This window comes from Gorilla gorilla, chromosome 9 (assembly GCF_029281585.2).
Source record: "Gorilla gorilla gorilla isolate KB3781 chromosome 9, NHGRI_mGorGor1-v2.1_pri, whole genome shotgun sequence".
In the NCBI taxonomy this organism is placed as follows: domain Eukaryota; kingdom Metazoa; phylum Chordata; class Mammalia; order Primates; family Hominidae; genus Gorilla; species Gorilla gorilla.
The window spans coordinates 95,839,752-95,855,953 of NC_073233.2; the positions used below are offsets into that span (position 1 = coordinate 95,839,752).

The 16,202-nt window shown below is 38.9% G+C and overlaps 1 protein-coding gene across 1 annotated transcript in view; it reads right to left on the reverse strand.

Moving 5' to 3' along the window:
- The window catches only part of RAB38 (RAB38, member RAS oncogene family), a 326,770-nt gene that overhangs the window by 120,865 nt on the left and 189,703 nt on the right, over window positions 1-16,202 (reverse strand). The window contains exon 3 of the mRNA XM_055355662.2: window positions 15,712-15,785. Within this exon, the coding sequence (XP_055211637.1) occupies window positions 15,735-15,785 (51 nt within the window). The 3' untranslated portion in view covers window positions 15,712-15,734. The remainder of the gene's footprint in view (window positions 1-15,711; window positions 15,786-16,202) is intronic.

The following is a 16,202-nucleotide window of genomic DNA, read 5'->3' on the forward strand; positions in this document are numbered from 1 at the left end:
CTCCCCCATTAGAGCTCCCATTAAGTTGCTAGTTTTTAATTAGATATTTAGAATGTTGGCTATAGGATGAGTATGGTTCTCATTGGTGTCTCTTCAATTATGAGTGCTGTGAATCCAGAGTTATGGGTAGATAAAATCCATTGATACATACACACACACACATTCACATACAAAATAATCCAAAAGTATGTGACCTTCAGGGATCTGCAGCAATTACTTCATTGGGGTAACATACACATACATACACACACACACACACACACACACACACACACACACACACACTCCTTGACATCAATATAGAAATAAAGAAGTTGAAACAAACTAAGGCAACATAAAGACTGTTCGATATTTTTCAACTTAAATGACTACAATTGTTTAGTGGCATACTTTGTCCTTCTCAAATCTTAAAACAGAATTAAAATGATCTTAAAGAGCAGCACAGTTGGCCAGGCATGGTGACTCACGCCTGTGATCTCAGAACTTTGGGAGGCCGAGAAGCTAAGATAGTTTGAGCCCAGGAGTGCGAGACCAGCCTGGGCAACATGGTGAGACCCCCTCTGTATCAACAAGAGAAAGAAAAAGAAAAGAAATATCAAAATTAGTTAGGCATGGTGGCTCACGCCTGTATTCCCAGCTACTCAGGAGGCTGAGGTGGGAGGATCACTTGAGCCTGGGAGGCAGAGGCTACAGTGAGCTACGAGTGTGCCACTATACCCCAGCTACACCTCAGCCTGAGTGACATAGCCAGACCTTATCTCAAAAAATCAAAGTTGTCAAATCAATAATCTATAGTTTCACCTTAATAAACTAGAAAAAGAAGAGCAAATTAAATCCAAAGAAGAAATATTAAAGAGAAGAGCAAAAGGGAATAAAATAAATTTAAAAAAAAACAGAAAAACAGTAGAAAAGATCAAACAAAAAATCCAGTGCTTTGAAAAGATAAATAATATTGATAAATCTCTAGTCATACTAATAAGAAAAAAATGTAACAGGAAAGAAAGATTGGACATTTACCCAGATAATACAAAAAAAAAAAAAAAAGAGAGAGAGAGAGAGGGAGAAAAGCAGCATAGTTGGTTGGAGTTAATGTCAGATTGAGGCTCTGTTCACAAATTAGCCAGCATAAATTGTGACATGGTCTTAGTCTAATCTGCTCTAGTTTACCTTATATGAAGAATGAGAAAGACACTCATCTCTCTTTGCCCAGACACAGTGAGATAATGAGTGAAATAATACAAGTGCTAATTTCCCTCAATATCTGTTACTAAAATGATCATTGGAAATAGGTCTTCTACAGAATATTGCTAGACAACTCCATAGAACAGGAAAGCAAGAGAGTTAATAGGATATGGAAATTGATATGTGTCTGCCTGTGTTTGATGCTAAAAGCAAAAGAGTTTCTGCTTGTCAAAAGGGTTTTATACACACACAAACAGAAATAGATATATGTACATATATCTATATCTATATATGTGTGTGTGTATATATATGACAGAGAGAGAAAGAAAGAGAAAGCGATGAAGTTTCACTCTGTTGCCCAGACTAGAGTGTAGTGGTGAAATCTTGGCTCACTGAAACCTCTGCCTCCTGGGATCAACTGATTCTCCTGCGAGTAGCTGGGATTACAGGTGCACACCACTACGTCTGGCTAATTTTTATATTTTTAGTAGAGGCGAGATTTCACCATATTGCCAGGCTTGTCTCAAACTCCTGAACTCAAGTGATTCTCCCGCCTTGGCCTCCCAAAGTGCTGAGATTACAGGCATAAGCCACCACGCCCAGCCCAGAAGGGTTATACATACTTACTTGGTAAACGAAAATTTGCTGAACACTCCTTTGGTCTGATCAGCAGATATTTCTTTAGTACCTGTTTTGCATGTACCTGTCACTGTGATAGCTGTCATGGTGAACCTAGAACTAAAGACAGATTCTTGCTCTTAAAAGAACCTGAAGTTTAGATGTGAAGGTATATTAGACGCTAATTATTTGCTGGATATAGCACCTACCAACACTCTTTAGCATATGTATTTTATATATATATGATATATATTTTTATAAATATATGAGATATATATATATATGTTTGTGTGTGTGTGTGTGTGTAACTTCTATTTTCTCGCTCCAAATACAGAAATGGCCTGGTAGCCCAAACTGTCCCAGAGTTTCTCATCCTCTAACCACATGGATAGGTGTGCAACTTACACTCATCACAGTCTGTCTGGATTTTATCTGGCTGGAGCTAGTTGGAACATTTTCTTTTCTCCCCATTCAGGAAATGTTGAGTTGAGTTTCTCAAAAAATCAAAAGGCACATCCCCTCCTGAGGTAACATGAAATAAGATGGTATGGTTTTACTAAAATTACCCCTCTACTTGATTCTCTTCCTCATTGCACCAGAATGACAGAATCTATGTCCTTCATTTTCATTTCCCAAGCACTGAGCATCCAGAAAATACTCAGCAAGTACTTGTGGAATAAAGGAATGAAGAAAGGCATGGACACTTCTGAAATCAAGTATTTTCAATAAGTTACAGCTATCAGGAAAAGGTATGAGATTAACAGGGAAGATTTCAAGTGTTCTCTTTTTAAAAAATTACTGAGGCTTATCAAGACCAACTAAAGAACATGATTAATTACAGGTTGGGTGATGTCACATTTCCAGTTTTCCCCTTCTCTTCTTCCCTTCTGTTTCTCTGTAGGAATAAAACTCAAGGTCAGACCTGAAAGACACACAGACTCCCTCACCTGTCAGCAGAAAGAAGCTCTCCTCTCAGGATCATCCCTGAAGGGAGTGCTTCATTACCTCTGCCCCTCTCTCTTGCTCCTTGTCTGGGTGTTTGGTGATGAGGCTGCTGACAGCCCTGACTTCTTGCCTGTGGCCTGTAACTTTCTCACAAGAAAATGGTGCCCAACCTGACTGTTGATTTACTGGCTGCAACCATATTTCTCCTTATAAATGATCTCTTCATTTTCTGATGGTTTTGCTCACCATGAGCTGTGCCTGATGCAGGAGTTTTGGAAAATCACATTACTGAATGCTTCTCAAATGTAAAAGAAAATCACCCAGGGATCTTGTTAAATTCCAGATTTCGTCCAATAGGACTAGCATGAACCTGAAATTCTCCATTTCTAAAAATTTCCCAGCTGATGTTGCTGGTTTACTCACCAAACTGTGAAGGAGAAAAGACACGGCCATTTTGAGTCTCAAAATTTTTCATTGTAAACCTGAAACAATAACCTCCTCCCTGATGAATTCTAGGGTAATAAGGAGGATCAAATCATATAATAAAAATAAAAGGCTTTAAGAATTAGCAACTCGCTGTATAAACCTAAGTTTATGCTTAGGTTGCCTGCTCTCACGCTCACCTTAGTTCAGCCATTCTCAACATCAAGAGTTATTCCCACAATGGAAATGTAAAGATTAAGACTTGACTTGAGGGGCACTGTCTCAAAATAAACTTCCCTGCTGGTATCTGGAGCTGAAATTCTCAATTGTATTATCATTTATAATAGACTAGAAGGAACACTAGGGAGTACCTACAGGAGGGAGTGGATTTCAGACCTGGCTGAAAGTCTAAATTGTCCGATGACTGCTGAAGATAACAGGACGAACCCTGGGCACACCCACAATTCTCACTTAGAGGAACGTCCACAAGTCTGTGTGTGAAGTATGTCCTCCAGATGATTCTGTCATAATCATTCTCGCTTTTCATAGAAAAGAATTTATATCCATTGAGCTCTAACTCTGTAATTTTGTAAATGAGAGGACCATGACTTGCTGAGTTGGCTGCATCTTTGTTTTATTCCTTTAATGCAGGGAACCTGGGAACTAGTCCAATAGAGGGGCTCTAAAATCCACAAAATTGGAATGGGTAATTCTCGCATAAGCCAAAAGAAAGTCGTAAAAATGAATGAAGTGAAAAAGTCAAATAGATTCAAAGCAGCCAAGATCTAAGAAATCAGGATAAGGGAAATTTACAATACCCCATGGGAACAGAATAAGAGATAACCTACAATTGTCAGAATTCAGCATTTTTCCTATTTTGGAGATGTCTCTAAATTTAATTAGGGAAATGGAAAGTCCAGATACTGGCTCTTCTTTGGGAGAAGATTTGTTCACTGTAGACCATTGAGTGAAGCAAAGACAAATAGATAATTTAAATTATTTTCATTGTTATTATAACTGGATTTGTGGGTTGATGATACATGGCTAGGTTGCTTTTTAAAAAACAAGATGACTTGCACTCTACAACATCTTTCTACTCATCATTGCCTCTCTGGTTCTTCCCCTCTGGTATCATCCTCAGGTTACCACCCTTCTATTCATTTATTCAACAAAGATACATTGAGGTCTGCAAGATGCCATGGTTTTGTGCTAAGCTATGAGAAACAAATGATAGAAGATAAGGTCTCATTTTCTTGCCCATCTTGGTTTAGTGAAATACACGTAATAATAATGGTTATGAAAATAACTGCTGTATTGGGAGTTTGTGTAGTGTAAGAGGATTCACCATACTTAGGGGATTTGGGAGAGGCCTGTGAAAGGATAAATCATTTTATTTAGAGAGGTCTTAAAGACGGAGCAGATATTTTTAATTGGAGAAATGAAGGATGTGGCAGTATTTCAGACAGAGGCAACGGAATGTGTCCTACATTAAAGGCATGATCATTTTAGAGACCAGTAAGTCTAAGGAAAAGAACTATAGTTCTACAATTCTGTGAATCTCAGTTCACAAAGTTGAGTATGCAAAAATGTAACTTATTTTTCCATTTATAAACCCATTTTCTGTTTTGATTTCCTGTTTGGCCAATTGGTAGAAATGAAATTTCATTCAATTCAAAAAGTTTTTCCCTCATATACAGACATACCTTGAAAATATTGCAGGTTAGGTTTCAGAACACAATAATAAAGCAAACGTCACAATAAGTTACATGAATTCTTTGGTGTCCCAGTGCATATGCAAGTTGTGTTTATACTATAGTCTATTAAGTATGCAATAGCATTATTCTAAAAAGAAACATAGATATATTAATCAAAAAGTACCTTATTGCTAAAAATGCTAACAAAGTGAGCTCATCCTATTAGAAAAGTGGTATGCTAGTCCTGCTTGATGCAGCGTTGCTACAAACCTTCAATTGCAAACAAACAAAAAAACAAAAAGCATTATCTGCAAAGCCCAATAAAGCAAACCACAATAAAATGAAGCATGTTTGTATTTGGGTTAGGTGCAAATTCTGTGAGATTTACACAATGCCAACCCATAGTGAGGAGAGGCACTTGGTCTGTGGTCATTGTCTCTTGTCCATGTTGGCATCTGTGAAACACCCTGTTCCCCTGTAGTCTTCCATTTTTGGTCCCTACAGCTCTGTGCTGAATCCTCTTCCTCCCAGAAGGTTCTATGTGCCTACTCTTCTCTCAGCTGCTTCTGCTCCCATCTCTAGTTCACAGCAAATGTGTGGTCACCTCCAGACCACTCTTGGGCCTTAGGAACCTCTGAGAGATTCTAGAAATGCTTCTATCTGGATATCTTAAACAGTCATTTCTACTCTATACCTTCCATGAAATGGAGGGTGGTGGATATTTAGAGTCTTTCTGGGTCCCCAGTTTCTACTTTAACGTGTGACATATGGGACTTCTCACACTTACGCAGCCAAACCCATTTGAGCATCCTATCATCCCCTATGCCTCAGGACTTCTAGTAGGGTTTGGGGGTGTTTTTGTTTGTTTGTTTTTGAAGGAAGGGCATTGGAGCAGAACAGAGAGGTAGAAAATCTGACAAATCACTCACTTCTAAATAATGTTAGTTCATATGCTTAATTATATAAACATTTGTTTTCTGTTTGCATTCTGCTTTAATGACTCTTCTTTTGGAGCAATGGATGCCTCTGAACTAGCTAGACAAATGTAAGAGCGTTACAAGGTATCTTGAAAAGACACATGGGTAAATTTTAAATTTTTCATCTGACCACAAGTATGAATGGATATAAAACTAGAATAATACACACCACGTTGCTGGTTTTCTTTCGAGAGTAGAATTAAGAATGGTTTTTAACTTTCTGATTTTGTATTGTATCTGATTATGACCTGAATTTTCTACAATTTTGCAATTAGCATTACTTTTATTTTGGCTTAAAGTCATAGGCATTAAAATATTAGTCTAAAGAAGTACATTTACAAATGTGGACAGAGGCTGACTACAGAACTTTAAATCTCACTCTAACAAATAAAGGGTTTAGTCTACAAATGGGAAAAAGGGATTGAGACTTAAAGCAATTCAGATTTTACTGAAATGGAGCAATTTAACAAATTGGAGCTTCCAAAAATTCCTTTTGACAACGGGGTTGTCAGTGGGTTGGAAGGGTAGAAAACAGAGTAAAAGAGAATAGGAATGAAGTCAGTGCTGTGGTTGATTAAGGAAGGAGCAGTAAGGATGTAGAAGAGTGAAGGAAAAGAAAAAGAGAGGTTCCTACTAAAGCCCATGCCAATTAATTCATTCATAGTATCATAAAAATAGGATGTCAGAGCTTAAAATGCCTTGGAAATCAACCAGCATAAGCTGATCATATTTCAGATGAAATAATGGTGGCAGAAGGAAACAGTCATTCACCTAAGGTTATGAAAATATCCATGAACCTAAACCAAATTTTGTGCTCGTAAATGTAAAAGCTGCCCTGCTACACTTGCCGTCTGGCATCTTTCCTGACATAATGAATATAACTGAGTAAAGATATTAAGTTAGCTTTTATTGGAAATCTTTGATGTGGCAGGCACTATGACAGGCTCTTCAGATTTATTATTTCTAATTTTCATAATTACCCTTCATTGTAAGTGAGATAATGCACTGTGATGGCCCTTTTCACAGATGCAGAAGCTGAGGCCCAGAGAAAGTAAATAACTTGCCCAAGTTCACACATGCCAAAGCTAGAATTTAAACCTTGATTTCTCTGATTTTATTAGCAATCTCAGTTCAATAGTAGGGGAATATATACAAACTATGGTTACAGAACTTACCAAATATCTTAAAGGGTTAATCTCTCTTCCTTCAAGTCTTCAGCAGTGACCTGCCACTTGAAGGCTGAGACTGGGAAAGAATGTTTTAGTCCCTTTAGAATAATGGTCAGTTATTTAGCTCTTTGATGATACGTTGTCACCTCTAAGCCACATGGGCTAGCCTTAGGTCTTCTTTGATGTATGAGAACATTTGGAATTCAGTCTTTGATTTGAAAGCCATGGTTCTTCTCATAGAGCCTCTAATTCCGATTTTTTTAAATTATACTTTAAGTTTTAGGGTACATGTGCACAACGTGCAGGTTTGTTACATATATATACATGTGCCATGTTGGTGTGCTGCACCCATTAACTCCTCATTTAGCATGAGGTGTATCTCCTAATGCTATCCCTCCCCCCTCGCCCCACCCCACAACAGTCCCTGGTGTGTGATGTTCCCCTTCCTGTGTCCATGTGTTCTCATTGTTCAATTCCCAGGTATAAGTGAGAACATGCGGTGCTTGGTTTTTTGTCCTTGCAATAGTTTGCTGAGAATGATGGTTTCCAGTTTCATCCACGTCCCTACAAAGGACATGAATTCATCATTTTCTGTGGCTGCATAGTATTCCATGGTGTATATGTGCCACATTTTCTTAATCCAGTCTATCATTGTTGGACATTTAGGTTGGTTCCAAGTCTTTGCTATTGTGAATAGTGCCACTATAAACATATGTGTGCATGTGTCTTTATAGCAGCATGATTTATAATCCTTTGGAATATATACCCAGTAATGGGATGGCTGGGTCAAATGGTATTTCTAGTTCTAGATCCCTGAGGAATCGCCACACTGACTTCCACAATGGTTGAACTAGTTTACAGTCCCACCAACAGTGTAAAAGTGTTTCTATTTCTCCACATCGTCTCCAGCACCTGTTGTTTCCTGACTTTTTAATGATGGCCATTCTAACTGGTGTGAGATGGTATCTCATTGTGGTTTTGATTTGCATTTCTCTGATGGCCAGTGATGATGAATATTTTTTCATGTGTTTTTTGGCTGCATAAATGTCTTCTTTTGAGAAGTGTCTGTTCATATCCTTCACCCACTTTTTGAAGGGGTTGTTTTTTTCTTGTAAATTTGCTTGAGTTCATTGTAGATTCTGGATGTTAGCTCTTTGTCAGATGAGTAGGTTGCAAAAATTTTCTCCCATTCTGTAGGTTGCCTGTTCACTCTGATGGTAGTTTCTTTTGCTGTGCAGAGCTCTTTAGTTTAATTAGATCCCATTTGTAAATTCTGGCTTTTGTTGCCATTGCTTTTGGTGTTTTAGACATGAAGTCCTTCCCCATGCCTATGTCCTGAATGGTATTGCCTAGGGTTTCTTCTAGGGTTTTTATGGTTTCAGGTCTAACATTTAAGTCTTTAATCCATCTTGAATTAATTTTTGTATAAAGTGTAAGGAAGGCATCCAGTTTCAGCTTTCTACATATGGCTAGCCAGTTTTCCCAGGGAAACTCCCATTTATCAAATAGGGAATCCTTTCCCCATTTCTTGTTTTTGTCAGGTTTGTCAAAGATCAGATGGTTGTAGATGTGTGGTATTATTTGAGGGCTCTGTTCTGTTCCATTGGTCTATATCTCTGTTTTGGTACCAGTACCATGCTGTTTTGGTTACTGTAGCCTTGTAGCATAGTCTGAAGTCAGGTAGCGTGATGCCTCCAGCTTTTGTTCTTTTGGCTTAGGATTGACTTGGCAATGCAGTCTCTTTTTTGGTTCCATATGAACTTTAAAGTAGTTTTTTTCCAATTCTGTGAAGAAAGTCATTGGTAGCTAGATGGGGATGGCATTTAATCTATAAATTACCTTGGGCAGTATGGCCATTTTCACGATATTGATTCTTTGTACCCATGAGCATGGAATGTTCTTCCATTTGTTTGTATCCTCTTTTATTTCCTTGAGCAGTGGTTTGTAGTTCTCCTTGAAGAGGTCCTTCACATCCCTTGTAAGTTGGATTCCTAGGTATTTTATTCTCTTTGAAGCAATTGTGAATGGGAGTTCACTCATGATTTGGCTCTCTGTTTGTCTGTTATTGGTGTATAAGAATGCTTGTGATTTTTGTACATTGATTTTGTATCCTGAGACTTTGCTGAAGTTGCTTATCAGCTTAAGGAGATTTTGGGCTGAGACAATGGGGTTTTCTAGATACACAACCATGTCATCTGCAAACAGGGACAATTTGACTTCCTCTTTTCCTAACTGAATACCCTTTATTTCCTTCTCCTGCCTGATTGCCCTGGCCAGAACTTCCAACACTATGTTGAATAGGAGTGGTGAGAGAGGGCATCCCTGTCTTGTGCGTTTTTTCAAAGAGAATGCTTCCAGTTTTTGCCCATTCAGTATGATATTGGCTGTGGGTCTGTCATAGATAGCTCTTATTATTTTGAGATACGTCCCATCAATACCTAATTTATTGAGAGTTTTTAGCATGAAGCGTTGTTGAATTTTGTGAAAGGCCTTTTCTGCATCTGTTGAGATAATCATGTGGTTTTTGTCTTTGGTTCTGTTTATATGCTGGATTACATTTATTGATTTGCGTATATTGAACCAGCCTTGCATCCCAGGGATGAAGCCCACTTGATTATGGTGGATAAGCTTTTTGATGTGCTGCTGGATTCGTTTTGCCAGTATTTTATTGAGGATTTTTGCATCAATGTTCATCAAGGATATTGGTCTAAAATTCTTTTTTTGTTGTGTCTCTGCCCGGCTTTGTTATCAGGATGATGCTGGCCTCATAAAATGAGTTAGGGAGGATTCCCTCTTTTTCTATTGACTGGAATAGTTTCAGAAGGAATGGTACCAGCTCCTCCTTGTACCTCTGGTAGAATTCGGCTGTGAATCCATCTGGTCCTGGACTTTTTTTGGTTGGTAAGCTATTGATTATTACCTCACTTTCAGAGCCTGTTATTCGTCTATTCAGAGATTCAACTTCTTCCTGGTTTTGTCTTGGGAGGGTGTATGTGTCCAGGAATTTATCCATTTCTTCTAGATTTTCTAGTTTATTTGCATAGAGGTGTTTATAGTATTCTCTGACGGTAGTTTGTATTTCTGTGGGATTGGTGGTGATAGCCCCTTTATCATTTTTTATTGCGTCTATTTGATTCTTCTCTCTTTTCTTCTTTGTTAGTTTTGCTAGCGGTCTATCAGTTTTGTTGATCCTTTCAAAAAACCAGCTCCTGGATTCATTAATTTTTTGAAGGGTTTTTTGTGTCTCTATTTCCTTCATTTCTGCTCTGATCTTAGTTATTTCTTGCCTTCTGCTAGCTTTTGAATGTGTTTGCTCTTGCTTTTCTAGTTCTTTTAATTGTGATGTTAGGGTGTCAATTTTAGATCTTTCCTGCTTTCTCTTGTGGGCATTTAGTGCTATAAATATCCCTCTACACACTGCTTTGAATGTGTCCCAGAGATTGTGGTATGTTGTATCTTTGTTCTCATTGGTTTCAAAGAACATCTTTATTTCTGCCTTCATTTCATTATGTACCCACTAGTCATTCAGGAGCAGGTTGTTCAGTTTCCATGTAGTTGAGCGGTTTTGAGTGAGTTTCTTAATCCTGAGTTCTAGTTTGATTGCACTGTGGTCTGAGAGACAGTTTGTTATAATTTTTGTTCTTTTACATTTGCTAAGGAGTGCTTTACTTCCAACTATGTGGTCAGTTTTGGAGTAGGTGTGGTGTGGTGCTGAGAAGAATGTATATTCTGTTGATTTGGGATGGAGAGTTCTGTAGATGTCTATTAGGTCCGCTTGGTGCAGAGCTGAGTTCAATTCCTGGATATGCTTGTTAACTTTCTGTCTCGTTGATCTGTCTAATGTTGACAGTGGGGTGTTAAAGTCTCCCATTATTATTGTGTGGGAGTCTAAGTTTCTTTGTAGGTCATGCAGTACTTGCTTTATGAATCTGGGTGTTCCTGTATTGGGTGCATATATATTTAGGATAGTTAGCTCTTCTTGTTGAATTGATCCCTTTACCATTATGTAATGGCGTTCTTTGTCTCTTTTGATCTTTGTTGGTTTAAAGTCTGTTTTATCAGAGACTAGGATTGCAACCCCTGCCTTTTTTTATTTTCCATTTGCTTGGTAGATCTTCCTCCATCCCTTTATTTTGAGCCTATGTGTGTCTCTGCATGTGAGATGGGTTTCCTGAATACAGCACACTGATGGGTCTTGACTCTATCCAATTTGCCAGTCTGTGTCTTTTAATTGGAGCATTTAGCCCATTTACATTTAAGGTTAATATTGTTATGTGTGAATTTGATCCTGTCATTATGATGTTAGCTGGTTATTTTGTGCATTAATTAATGCAGTTTCTTCCTAGCCTCAATGGTCTTTACAATTTGGCATGTTTTTGCAGTGGCTGGTACCAGTCGTTCCTTTCCATGTTTAGTGCTTCCTTCAGGAGCTCTTTTAAGGCAGGCCTGGTAGTGACAAAATCTCTCAGCATTTGCTTGTCTGTAAAGGATTTTATTTCTCCTTCACTTATGAAGCTTAGTTTGGCTGGATATGAAATTCTGGGTTGAAAAAATTCTTTTCTTTAATAATCTTGAATATTGGCCCCCACTATCTTCTGGCTTGTAGAGTTTCTGCTGAGAGATCAGCTGTTAGTCTGATGGCCTTCCCTTTGTGGGTAACCCGACCTTTCTCTCTGGCTGCCCTTGACATTTTTTCCTTCATTTCAACCTTGGTGAATCAGACAATTATGTGTCTTGGAGTTGCTCTTCTCAGGGAGTATCTTTGTGGCATTCTCTATATTTCCTGAATCTGAATGTTGGCCTGCCTTGCTAGATTGGGGAAGTTCTCCTGGATAATATCCTGCAGAGTGTTTTCCAACTTGGTTCCATTCTCCCTGTCACTTTCAGACACACCAATCAGACATAGATTTGGTCTTTTCACATAGTCCAATATTTCTTGGAGGCTTTATTTCTTTCTATTCTTTTATCTCTAAACTTCTCTTCTTGCTTCATTTCATTCATTTCATCTTCCATCACTGATACCCTTTCTTCCAGTTGATCGCATCGGCTCCTGAGGCTTCTGCATTCGTCACATAGCTCTCGTGCCTTGGTTTTCAGCTCTATCAGGTCCTTTAAGGACTTCTTCTCTGCATTGGTTATTCTAGTTATCCATTCTTCTAATTTTTTTTCAAAGCTTTTAACTTCTTTGCCATTGGTTCGAATTTCCTCCTGTAGCTCGGAGTAGTTAGTTTGATCATCTGAAGCCTTCTTGTCTCAACTTGTCAAAGTCATTCTCCATCCAGCTTTGTTCTGTTGCTGGTGAGGAGCTGCGTTCCTTTGGAGGAGGAGAGGTGCTCTGCTTTCTAGAGTTTCTGGTTTTTCTGCTCTGTTTTTTTTCCCCATCTTTGTGGTTTTATCTACCTTTGGTCTTTGATGATGGTCATGTACAGATGGGGTTTTGGTGTGGATGTCCTTTCCGTTTGTTAGTTTTCCTTCTAACAGACAGGACCCTCAGCTGCAGGTCTGTTGGAGTTTGCTAGAGGTCCACTCCAGACCCTGTTTGCCTGGGTATCAGCAGCGGAGGCTGCAGAACAGCAGATATTGGTGAACCGCATATGCCGCTCCCTGATCGTTCCTCTAGAAGTTTTGTCTCAGAGGAGTACCTGGCTGTGTGAGGTGTCAGTCTGCCCCTACTTGGGGGGTGCCTCCCAGTTAGGCTACTCGGGTGTCAGGGACCCACTTGAGGAGGCAGTCCGCCCGTTCTCAGATCTCAAGTTGCATGCTGGGAGAACCACTACTCTCTTCAAAGCTCAGTTGGAAATGCAGAAATCACCTGTCTTCTGTGTCGCTCATGCTGGGAGCTGTAGACAGGAGCTGTTCCTATTTGGCCATCCTTGGCTCCTCCCCTACCGGCCTGGAGCTGAGTCAATTTGGGGAGCCGAGTGAAATACCTGGGTAGAGGAAGCAGTGGGTAAGGTCCTGGGAGCTCGCTGCATCCCCAAGCAGGTCATTCCTGCCTGCCACCACAGGGATCCATCGGGAGGGTGGCCAGAGGAGCTGGGGGGTAGGGAACACTCTCATCTCTTATTTCTTTACCTGTGTTAACTTTCCATAGGCCTCTTTTGTATCTCTCAAAGTCTTGAGCTTCATCCTGGGAATTTATAGAACTCATTTAAAGGTGGGCCTCAATGACCTCAAATGCAGCCAGCAGTAAATTTTAGGACATTCTCTCGAAGCTAAAGGTTGCACTGTTTTCAAGTGAAAAATACCTTTTTGGAGTCATTTTTAGGAACTGAACAGGATCTTGTTTCTTATTTTCTGTTGATATATTGGTATATCCACATTCTCCTCTTAACTTCCTCCCTGTTTAACTTCCTATTGCTCCACCTTTTTCAGAATACCATATTCCTTCACCCTGCATTGGGCAGGGCAATGGGAGCTAAAGCTGTTGGTCCAAGAGGAACACAGCTAAATGATACAAATGGGTTATACCCACAAATCCAACATCACAGTATTGTAACCAGTATAGGGTTCAGTACTATGCATGGTTTCGGACATGGTCACTATGTCCTGAGGATTGCAGAGGCCAAGATCACCAGGGATTGGAGAGTTCAGGAAATATTTAATAGAAGAGGTTGCATTTGAGCTGGACTTCCAGGACTTTTTGTCTTTTACATGTTTGTCTGATTATAACAATAGCACATGCTTATTGATAAGTATTTAGAAAATGCAGATGTATATAAAAAGGACAACTATCAATCAATCATAAGCTCATCAGTCTGAGATAACCACTGTGTTTGTGTCTTTATTATAGACAATAAGTATTTTTCATGTTTTAAATGTTTTTAATTTTAAAACATTTAAACATAAAACATTTAAAACATTAAAATTAAAATTTTAATAACTTTTTAAAAATTCTATAAAGTTGATCATTATGTAAATATGTCATTATTTATTTACACAGACTCCTGATGGTCATTTCATATATTCATCTAATAAATATTTACTATGTGACCACCTATGTGTTAGACATTCTAGGACTGGAGGTATAATAATATACAAGCTAGATAAAGTCATTGTCCTTGTGGAGCTTACATTCTCTGGGGAGAACAATAGCAAGCAAAGAAAGAGTTCGTGTGTGTGTGTAAAGGGGGTTGTAGGCATGCACACATGTATATCAAGTAGTGATGAATGTATAAGGAATAGGGGTTAGAGAGTGATGGGAGATACTTCAATTCTTTCCAACTTTTTAGTCATAAAACAAGTGCCTGGATAGCAACTCTTAGCAATAGTACAGTAGTCCCCCCTTACTGGCGGTTTCACTTGCTAAGGTTTTAGCTACTTATATTTAACTGTGGTCTGAAAATAGGTGAGTACACCACAAAAATATATTTTAAAGGACAAAGAGAGCCCACATTCATATAAATTTTATTATAGCACAGTTATAATTGTTTACATTATTATTATTTATTGTTGTTAATCTGTTATTGTGCCTAATTTATAAATTGAATTTTATCAAAGGTATGTATGCATAGGAAAAAACATACTATCATGGTCTACATAGAGTTCAGTACTATCTGCGGTTTCAGGCATCCAGTGAGAGTCTTGCAACATATTACCTGAAGATAAGGGGAAACTACTGTAAATGAAAATATCTGTATTGCTTCCCCCTGAACAATACTGTATGTTTCTCTTTAAATCCTTGCCTTTTTTAGGCCCAAGATGGAATCTCTGTTTTAGTGTTTTTTTTTTTCCATTTACTATTTGTCAGGTTGAACAATTTCGTTAGCTATTTGTATTTATTTATTTTTGAATTTCCTACTCCTGTTTTGATGTAAATCTACAAAATTTGAACATGGAGGAAAGACATTCCAGCAGGAGGAAATGATATGAGCAAAGACACAGAGGTGGGACTCCCTAAAGTGTGCTGTGGAATGCTGTCGATCCTAGATGAGGGTGGCCATGTTCATGTAAATGTGCACACAAGCTGAAAGCTGAGATACACAAGAACATCCAATGATTTTGAGTTAAAATGTAGTCTTGTGTCTGGTGGTTGATCAGTAGCATTGATGATTGCTAAATATTCTGGATCCCCTTTCTTTGATTGTCCTTCTTGTGAGAGGACGATGCATCCACCCTGCTGAACTCAGGGGTGAGCATGTGAACTCCTACCAATGGCATCATGGTGGGAACAACAGCCAGAACTTTGAGACTCATCACATAATTCCCCATCTCCTCTCTGTCTCTCCCTTGAGTTTGGAAATGTTCCAGATAAAGACTACTTTTTCAGCCTAAATTTCTGAATAAAGGTGACTAATTGGTCTTCAGGGAGTTTGTGTGCTGTGTTGTCACAGAAAGATAGAAAAAGAAAGATTTTCTACATATTCAAGTCTCAATACCTACTGAAAGACCTGCATAAATGCACGCCAGAGAAGGAACAGCCTTGTTGAGAAATTTCTGTGCCTTATCTGAACAATTTTTCCTCAGTTTCCTGTGAGCATTCACAAAGCCACCACTAGCTTTCAGGAAGTGACCACACACCATCAAGAGGATCAGCTGCTCAGGAAGGCAGGACCAGATAAGGTATAGATGAGCCCGGGAGCAGGCTTCAACCACAGTGGCAGGAGGAAGTGGATTTGGTGCATTGCAGAAAGCAAGGACACTTTTAGCTAAAATGTGATGGGCACCTACTGTGCTATACACATTATCTCATTAAAGACTCACCCTTTCATCTGGGATGGAAAGCATTATCCCGTGTTTATGAAAGAAGAAACAAGCGTCAGCTCCACCTCCAGAACCTGTAAAGGCAATATTCGAAATAAGCAGAGGAAAGAACTTCTGATAATTAGTAATATTGCATCATATATACTAAGTAGCGGGTTGGAGTAAATTTGGTGAAAAGATTGTTGTTGAACAGACTGCAAAAGGAGCACAGCAGAAGAAAAGAGCAGGAGCATAGTGGGAGCTGCAAAGCAGCTGTGCACGCAGTAGTGTTCACTGGCCCATGGGTGCCCCATCTGACTCCCACAAGAAGTCCATGAAAGCCACATTGGCACACACTCTTCCACATGCTTTCATTTATTTTTTTCCTCTTCTTGCTCTTCTCTTATTCTTTAATCCAGCAAATCCAAATTATAAAGGAAATATATTTCCTCTCTAGTCTCAAGCGAGAATATTTATCAAAATTTCAGTTCCCGTTACAAAATAAAATAAAA